Below are 9,648 nucleotides of genomic sequence, written 5' to 3'. Positions count from 1 at the left end.
ATATATCCACTGGATCACCTTCCTCCCCATTGCAGCCAGGAGCACCCATCAGAGAGATACTTAGCAGGGGACAGGAATGGTCCTTAGTCTTCAACTCAGGTAAGGACTGAGTCTGTGGCCTAGATAGTAGCTGGGCTAAGTCTGTGCCCAGGGTATGGAAGTTTTTTTTGGTTGCAAGCAACAGAATTCAACTGGCTAACTTGTGCAAAACTAAGATATTGGGCTGTGTTTTTGTTTGTTTGTTTGTTTTTAGAATTGATGTCAACATGACTCAGTTTCAATGTTCCTGGTCTCCCTGTCTCCTTTCAAGTTTCAAATCTTTAGGAAAGGAGTCCAATTGGCCCAGCCTAGGTAAAGAATCTCTGCTCCAGTTTCAGTCAAGTTAGCCATAATTTAGGGCCACACAATGCCAGTGGAAATGCTGGATAAAGCAATCTGGTTCCATCTACTAAAATTAAAAAGATATGCATCATTTGACCTAGCAATTCTACTTTTGTGACATGATTCCATGAATGAAGGCCCTGGCACCTAAGGACCTGTAAGTACAAAGATGTGTATAGCAGCATTGTTCATAGTATTTAAACACCCCTGAAAAATCCTAATTATCAGTAGTTGATAGCTGAATAGATTATGGCATACCCACATCATGAAATAATAGGCAATCATTGAAAAATAGATCCACACCAGTTGTTTTCAGGTGGTGTTGTTTTCTTTTTGTTGTTGTTTAGGATTTGACCATCTCTCTTTTTTATTTTCAGTTTTCAATTAGAGTTTGCATTCAATATTATTTTGTATTAGTTTTAGGTGTACAGTATAGTGGTTAGACAGTCATATCTTTACAAAGTACCCCCCCATATTTATAGTATTCACCTGGCACCATACATAGTTATTGCAATTATATTACATATGCTGTATTTCATTTTATTTTTATTTTTGCACTCCTTTTCCACAGAATTTACTTTATACCTATTATAGCAAACAGCATTTTAAACACTGACATATAAACTCACTAATAAGATAAAACAAAGACAAAAGCATTTATCTTGTGACAAACAAGATATACCATCACTTATAGTCTTTAAACGTTATTGCACTTTAACATAATATATTCATGAAACAATGTACAGGCAACTAGTTTTAACAAATTAAAGAACACTTTTAAGCAGACATGATTGCCATAAATTGTTTATTAGGTAAGAATTTGACAAGCATTACTTATATTAGGAGTCAAAGTGGAGCTGGAGAGTATTGAAATTTCTCCAAGCTGCAAAGGGAGAATCATCAATAGTGTGGTGGAATTTGTGGCCCTTTCCAAGGCCACAGCTTTTGCGGCCTTCAGATGTCAACCCTCTCATCTCCCTGTGCTTGTGGACTGTTTTGGGTGTTAGGATTCCTTCTGATAACGTTGTAGAATGGATCCATGAGGATAACTCAAATAATTTATATGTGGAATCTTCACCAACCCAGTAAGAATGCTCACAGCCCCACAACGGTGTCTAGCTCACTCCTCAGCATCAGACTGAAGACTTCAAGTAAACTTTAGCTGGTTAACACTACGATGGCTTGCTGTAGGTTGCACCATTAAGAACAAGGTATTTGCAGCCACCACTGTGCACACAAATCCAATATATGGCATAACCTTGTTTGGCCTTATATTCCAGCCTGTGAGCTTTATCGGCCAGGTGGGGCTAGGGCCTTGTAGAGTGCAGAGAGATGGCTGTAGTGTCAACAGTCTACCCTGATAAGGAAGCACATTACATCAGATTGCTTCTTTCTCCATAGCTCCTGCATGTACTTGTAAGCATCCATCTTGGCTTATCTCTGAAACAAAACTGGTGGTTGTGGCCAGACAGAAAAGCCCTATGCTGTACTTTACGTCCCCATGACTATTTTCTATCATTCTATCTTCTTAATCATTTCACCTTTTTCACCCTGTCCCTTAAACCCCCTCCCCTCTGGCAACCACCAGTCTGTTCTCTGTGTCTATGAGTCTGTTTTTATTTTGTTTGTTTAATTTGTTCTTTAGATCCCACAAATAAATGAAATCTTATGGTATTTGCCTTTCTCTGTCTAATTTATTTCACTTAGCATAATACCCTCTAGGTCCATCCATGCTGTCACAATGCTAAGATTTCATTCTTTTTTTTTTTATGGCCAAGTAATAATCCATTGTATTCCTGCACCACCACTTTCTTAATTTAAATTCTTTATTGTTTAACGTATGACATGGGTCTTCTTTTTCCTCCATTGACCTCTCCCCAGCCACTTCCACCTCCCAGCACATACCCTCACCCCCCTACTGTCTATATCTATTGGTTATGCTCATATGCATGCATACAAGTCTTTTGGTTGATCTCTTAAACCCTCACCACCCACCCTGCCTTCCCTCATAGGTTGGATAGTATGTTAGATGCTTCTATGTCTCTGGTTCTATTGTTGCTCATCAGTTTATGTTGTTCATTATATTCCACCAATAAGTGATATCATGTGATATTTATCTTTTTCTGACTGGCTAATTTCACTTAGCATAATGCTCTCTAGTTCATCCATGCTGTTGCAAATGGGAAGAGTTCCTTCTTTTTTACAGCAGTGTAGTATTCCATTGTGCAGATGTACCATAATTTTCTAATCCACTCATCTGCTGATGGGCACTTAAGCTGTTTCCAAATCTCAGCTATTGTAAATTGCTCTGCTATGCACATAGGGGTGCATATATCCTTTCTGATTGTTATTTCTATTTGCATAAAATTATAATGTGTACTGGTTACAGATATCTACATATGTAGAAAAAGAAAAGCAAATACGTACAGAAGGAAGTCTAAGTGGTGCTATTTTGGGGAAAAGAAGTAAGATGAATAGGATAAAATAAGGGCTTCAACTGTAATATTTTGCTTTAAAAGCAGAAAATAAAATTTGCTCAATCTCTGTGACAGTTATGTGTAAATGTACATTTTATATTAGGTACTTTTCTGTTTGTTTGAAATTTTTAAATATTTGTAATTAAAATGTATTCTTTCTTGTCTGGCCAGTGTAACTCAGTGATTGAGTGTCAACCCATGAACCAAGAGGTTGCTGGTTTGATTCCTGGTCAAGGTACATGCCTAGGTTATGGGCTTTATCCCCCATAGTGGGAGTGCACGTGGCAGCCAATCAATGTTCTGCTCTCACATCACATTGATGTTTCTATCTCTTCCTTCTCCCTTTCTCTCTAAAAAAAAAAATCAATAAAAGCATATTTTTTAAATGCATTCTTTCTTGAATACATGAATACATATACATTAGAGCAAACTTATTAATCTTATTAACTGTATTGCTCAATCTCTCTATATCCTAACTTATTAGTCTATTTGATCTATCTATACCACATGTGTCAAACACAAGGCCCGCGGGCCAAATCCGTCCCGCCAGGCCTTGCAATGTGGCCCGCACCGCGCTGTCATCACTGCACTCCGCTGCGTTTCCATCACAATGACAGTTTATGACTGTTCAGTAAACCATTCGGCCCGCGATTTAGGCTGGATTTTAGATTTTGGCCCCTTCTCTGATTGAGTTCGACACCCCTAATCTATACCATAACAACTATGGCTAAGTCTCCCTCTATAATTGCAGACTTTCTGATATCTTTTTATTTCTAAAAGTTTTGCCTCATATACTTGGAAATTACATTGTTTGGCATGAAAATTTTAGCAACTATATCTTCTTGGCAAATGAAGCAATCTATATTGTTCTCGTTAATGCTTTTTATTTTGAGTTCTTTATTTTTCCTATATTAAGATTAACATTACTATATCTCTTCCTTTCGTTTCTTTCTTCCCTTTTCCCCTTCTCTTTCTTTCTTTTTAAAAAACTTTTTTTTCTGCCCTAGCTGGTTTGAACGTGCTTAGAGTGTTGGCCCAGGTACCTAAGAGTGGTGAGTTAGATTTTCTGTCAAGAGTACCTATGTTGCAGGTTCAATCCATGTTTCTTTTTCTCCATCTCCCCCACCCCCCTTCCACTTTCTCTAAAAATCAATGGGGAAATATCCTCATTCCTGGGGTGAAGGTTTAAAAAAATGTTTTCCTCCCTCTCCTTCCACCTTCCCTCCCTTTCTATGCTTTTCCTTCTGTCCTTTCTGTCAGTGTTTAACTGCTGCATATTTTCCATTCTTATTTTTGTTTTAGGTGAAATTTATATAAACAGCATATAACTAGATTTCTGAAAATGAAATGTTCAAAATGATATTTTTTATAGGAGAACCCATGATGCATACTGATATATTTGAATTTATTCCTGTCCTGTGTCTTTTTTTTAAACATCCATTCTTGTTGCCTCTCTACCCAGTTCTGCCCTTTGTTAAACTGAGTTTTTCTCTTCATTCTACATATGTTTTAATGGTTTGAAAGTCATACATCTTATTTTCATTCCGTTGGTACCCCTAAAATTTCTTGTTCTTCTACTATGCATTTTATTTCCAGGCAGAACAAAACTTCACTATTGTTGTGAATCTATTTGCTATTGTTGCAAATATTAGAGATACTTTGTAAAGTGCAATTTAAAAAAAAAGAAATTCAGAGTTCAAATTGTATCCACCCAAAAATAATGGCTGTAATGTTTTTAAACTGCAGTGTGTTTACCAGAATGCGAACCTGTGCTTGTTTCATGATTGATCATTTATTTTGGATAGAGTAGCTTGATTTTGTGATTAATAACAACAAATTTTACTGTAAACAGCTCAGTTTGCCTCAAGCAGGTAAATAAAACACATTTCTGCAACCTTAAGTATAGTTTCAACGTTTTTAATACTTCCAGTACAAACCATAAGATGTAATAGGATGTATATTAATATAATTACTTTCACATTGGAATTAATCAGAAAGAATTTGCAGATTTCATTTTATTAAAAGGAAAAAGAAAAAAAAAAAACCAGAAGGGAATATGGCTAAATGGTTAACATTTGTTAAAACTGGCTCTTGGTTACATTTCTCACTGTCCTTTTCTGTATCCTTGGCGAATTTATCATTTAAAATGAAATAATGCTTTTGGGCCCACCCTGATTTGTCTAGAGCAGATGCCACCCCCGCCACATCTCGGGGGCGGCCCCAGCTATAGCCACCGTCACTTCCGCCGCCGCCTGCCTGCTGTTATCTGGCTGAGGAGGAGCCAGACCCAGAGCAGCAGCGGCTTTGGCGGTCTTGGCGGTTGGAGGTCCCAGAGCTCCAGGGCGCGAGGGTGTCCGGACTGGTGAGTGAAAAGCTGTAGACGTCCTGCTTTCATCCGGACAGGGCGGTGGGGCGACTGGCCGGGCCCCGGGAGAGGATTTGGAGGAGCTCTAGCTCGCAGATTTTCCGGCTCGCCCCTCGGGAAGGGGTGGGGCATTCTCGGGACCTGACTGCAGTGGGAGGCCTGTGTCCTCCATTGGCCTGTTAGGGAGCCCCATCGTCAGCCCCTTTCCTGTGGTGTGGCCCCGCACTCAAGTAGCTTTAATCACTGAGGGGACTAGTGGTCTCAGCACTCTCCCACCTCTATCTGCCTCTCCTCCCTTCTCAGCCCCTTTGCAGCTCCCATTTTGCATTCGGTTTGCTGAACGTAAATTGTTAAGATTTTTAGGTAAATATATTTTTTGTTAGAAAAAAAACCCAAATTATTCCCAGGGGAAAACGATTCCCCCATCGGTTTTTCCCCCCTTTCCCTGCCACATTGGTTTGGATTTGCCATTTGAGCCGATAATGTTTTCCTGGCTCTCATTTTGACATTGCAGCCTGCTCCCCCTCCCCTTAGTTCTCCCTCCCTCTACCTCCTGGTGTCTTCCCCTCCCCCTCCCGTGTCTCTCGCGTACAAGGACACACACAAGCACGTACATACACACACATGCACACCCGTGGGTGCACACACAGAAACATTCCATTGAAATCCCCTCCCCCAGGACTCAAGGTTCCTGTGTGGCCCTTCCCCCATGCATGCATGGACACATCCCCAAACAGTCACACCCTTCAGTGCCTTTCCCCAGATACACATACATATACACATAAACTCACCCTCCAGGACTGGCCACGTACATATATAAGGATATAGTCAGAATGCTGGGTCCTCTTTCACAGGCCCCTTACATACAAATACACTCCACACACCCCTCCCGAATGCTCCCCTCTCCTGTCTACTACGCATGTGCACAGACAGCCCTCTTTTTCTGGTCCCTGCAGTGCACTGTTGCCTTCCATTTTGACGAACACACACACACACACACACACACACCACACACACACACACACACACACACACACACACACACACACCTGTCCAGTGCCACGGTATCCTTCCTTGCCTGCTACAGAAACATAAACCCAGGCGTCTTTTCACAAATAGAATCATACAATGCACATTCTGTTTCTCTCCTACTTATACACGCCCCTCTCCTCTGAAGCCATCCTACCCACAGCTGTCATTTTTATACCCACATCCAGAATGGATCTTATTCTTTATGACACTTCTTCCCAATGCCACTGTCACCTGCACCTTCCCCCTACAAACATAGCCATCTCTCCATTGCATGATTGCTATTCCCCTTCCACCTGTCCCTCTGCTTCTGATAGACCCGTATGCACTCAATGCACACACAGTGATCTATATTTTCTACTCTATTCCAATTCACAATTCTCTTGTATGTCTGCAGGGCTCATAAAAATGCAGACACTCCATAAAAACCCACAGCAGTCTTTCCTTTTCCCATGTTGGCACAATTCCACAGTTCTTCACCCACCCACCCAGCGTCCAGTCACCCCTCCTCATCTTCTTGTCAGATTCTCCCCTCAGTTTCACTTTCCTACAAACCTAGTTTTGTAATGATTTTGCCAACATTAAAATGTATTCCAGTCTACACCTGACAGTCACTGGAATGCTACTCCAGGCTTTAAAAAAAAATGAAACTAATTTTAAAGGTCCCTTATTCCTTCTGTTACCTGCCTGCTGAAGTAGAAAGAAATCTCCCTGCTCCTTTATTCTGAACTGATTTGACCTTCCCATCTCCAAAATGTGTATAGGAAGCAGGAGCCTTTCCACTTGAGCCCCAGCTTTATTGTAAACCCTCCTAAGTCAGAGCAGTGGGTCAGGAATCTAGCAAGCCTTTTTGGCCAAAGCCAGCAGCAGGGTATCAGTCCCATACAGGAAGGAGGTATGAAAGAATGCATGCCTATGTCAGTTTCAGGCCATCCACGAGCCAGCAGGAAAGGATTTCCAGCCAGAGAAAGACAACTTCTGAAGTCCCAATGCACAGATCAGCCCCCAGTCAAACCACCAAGAGGAGCCGATCGCCATTTTCCACCAATCGTCATCGTTGGGATGACAGTGAGAATTCAGGAAGCAGCCTGAATGTTGATAATGAGGACTACTCCAGGTACCCTCCCAGAGAGTACAGGGGTCTGGGTAGCAGAAGAGGAATGGCTTATGGACATAATGACTCTTTTGGGGCAGATGATAGTGAGGAGGAGGGGGCTGGGCCTGTGGAGCGAGTGCCAGTGAGAGGGAAAGCTGGCAAGTTTAAAGGCGATAAGCTGTATGACCCAGAGAAAGGGGCAAGGTCTTTGGTTGGTGTGCCCCCCCAGTTCTCTAGTTTTAACAGTGATGTGAGAAAGGAGCTTGACCCAGCCCCTACAGTGATACGCTCTACTGGCAGAGCTGAGTTCCTGCAGCAAAAGAGCATGGCTCCTCAGACCTCTGCTGCTGACACGAAATTGGTTACAAAAGGCGACAGCCTGGATAGGGACAGACAGGAGCAGAATGTACCTGTGCGTCCCAGCAGGGGTCCTGTGATTGTTCGTGCTGGTGGGGAAAATATCCCTAAGCCTGCAGAGGAACCAGTGGTGAGGCCCAAAATCAGAAATCTGGACAGTCCAAACTGCGTGAAACCAAAAATATTTTTTGATACTGATGATGATGATGAGATGCCACACAGTACTTCCAGGTGGAGGGACACTGCCATCACTGGTGAGGGCCACTTGGGCAGCCGGGCAAGAAGAGGCAGAGGTGAGAGTTCAAGTGGCTACTCTGAGCCGAAGTATCCTGAGAACGAGAGGGAAGCCAGGAACGACCAAGTGAAGCCAGAAAAGGTGCCAAGACGGCGATGTACCATGGCTGACCATGACTTCTGGAGAGTCAATGATGAGAAGAAATATTGCGATGAAGACGCAAAGCAGCAGAAGCATGAAGAGAAAAACCCATCATCCAATGGCGAAAGCTGGGAGACTCTACCGGGGAAAGAAGAGCATGAGCCTGAGCCAGCCAGAGTGAATACTGGAGTGATTGTCAACGCTGGTGCTAGCCCCAGTGCTAGTGCCAGCCCCAGTGCTAGTGCCAGCCCCAATGCTAGTGCCAGTCCCAGTGCTAGTGCCATCACTGGCAGCAATGTCAGCAATGAAGTCAAAGAAGTTCAAAGACCAGCTCCTCAGGAAGTGGAGCAGGCATTGCCGGAAGAAGGAGAAGTTGAAAATGAGAGCAGCAGTGAGGAGGATAATGATTCTGGTCAGGAGTTTCTGCATCCTGGGGTCTTCATGCTGGATGGCAACAACAACCTGGAAGATGACTCCAGTGTGAGTGAAGACCTAGAAGTGGATTGGAGCCTCTTTGATGGATTTGCAGATGGGTTGGGAGTGGCCGAAGCCATTTCCTACGTGGATCCTCAGTTCCTCACATATATGGCACTTGAAGAACGCCTGGCACAGGCAATGGAAACGGCCCTCGCACACTTGGAGTCTCTTGCAGTGGACGTGGAGGTGGCCAATCCACCAGCAAGCAAGGAGAGCATCGACAATCTTCCTGAGATCATCATCAGTGAAGACCACAGTGCAATAGGGCAAGAAATGTGTTGCCCCATATGTTGCAGTGAATATGTGAAGGGGGAGATGGCAACTGAGCTGCCATGCCACCACTTTTTTCACAAGCCATGCGTGTCCATCTGGCTTCAGAAGTCCGGCACTTGCCCTGTGTGCCGCTGCATGTTCCCTCCCCAGCTTTAAGACCAAGGCTCTTTCCTCCTGGTCTATTGATTTTCCCCATCTAAAACCCAGAATACTGCAGGATCCCTCTCAGAATTAACAATTGCAATGAAACCAATCAGTCCATTAATCTAGTACATCAGTTGATTTCTTGTGATCATTTCAAATGTGAAACGGTTGTGTACGATTGCATTAAAAATCATACTGTGTTTTAGAGGTGACAAAGGGAAAATTAAACTTTCTAAATGCTACTTAAGATTGCAAAAGAACATGCATTTTCTAACCTGAATATTGAAATCTGTTGCATTTGTTTTTTCAGTAGATATGTTGCTGTTAATTATAATATCAAGTTTATCTGTTAAATATGTCCATAAATCCCCATTTCTGTTGCATGTATGGGTTAATGTTCCTGTAATTAATTAGAGTGCCAGAAAAGCTTATTAAAGTTCTTCTTTTGGTTTTACATGCTACAGTGGAATTGTTTGGTTTTATCTAAAACAATGGTACTAAGTGACTTTTTAAATGGATCCCTTGCATTTGCATCAAAATAGGGTTTTTGGCGTTCCAAACAGTAGAAAAACTAGTTTCCCTTGAAAAACTGACTCTGACAACAGCAAAATTAAGGGTAATTATTTCTAAAAGTAGGAATAAAGTATGTGTTTATTAAACTACTATGGGGCAA

General features: G+C 42.3%; 1 protein-coding gene and 1 pseudogene across 2 annotated transcripts; one reads left to right on the top strand and one right to left on the bottom strand.

Moving 5' to 3' along the window:
• Positions 1-1,220: 1,220 nt before the first annotated feature.
• Positions 1,221-1,809, bottom strand: LOC118704096 (annotated as a pseudogene).
• Positions 1,810-5,099: 3,290 nt separating this feature from the next.
• PJA1 (praja ring finger ubiquitin ligase 1) lies at positions 5,100-9,436 on the top strand. 2 transcript variants are annotated; one of them, XM_045571910.1, is made up of 3 exons: positions 5,106-5,220; positions 7,175-8,294; positions 8,349-9,436. In XM_045571910.1, exons 2-3 carry the CDS (start codon positions 7,242-7,244, stop codon positions 8,985-8,987), a joined length of 1,692 nt encoding a protein of 563 aa, XP_045427866.1. In that variant the 5' UTR covers positions 5,106-5,220; positions 7,175-7,241; the 3' UTR covers positions 8,988-9,436. The 2 variants fall into 2 exon arrangements, with proteins under 2 accessions (XP_036267453.1, XP_045427866.1); XM_036411560.2 differs by having other exon boundaries at positions 5,100-5,220; positions 7,175-9,436.
• The last annotated feature ends 212 nt before the right edge of the window (positions 9,437-9,648 follow it).

The sequence above is a fragment of the Pipistrellus kuhlii genome, unplaced genomic scaffold, assembly GCF_014108245.1.
Source record: "Pipistrellus kuhlii isolate mPipKuh1 unplaced genomic scaffold, mPipKuh1.p scaffold_m20_p_40, whole genome shotgun sequence".
NCBI classification, from domain to species: Eukaryota; Metazoa; Chordata; class Mammalia; order Chiroptera; family Vespertilionidae; genus Pipistrellus; species Pipistrellus kuhlii.
Note: the sequence above shows the minus strand (reverse complement) of the source record. Positions and strands in the feature narration are given on the sequence as shown.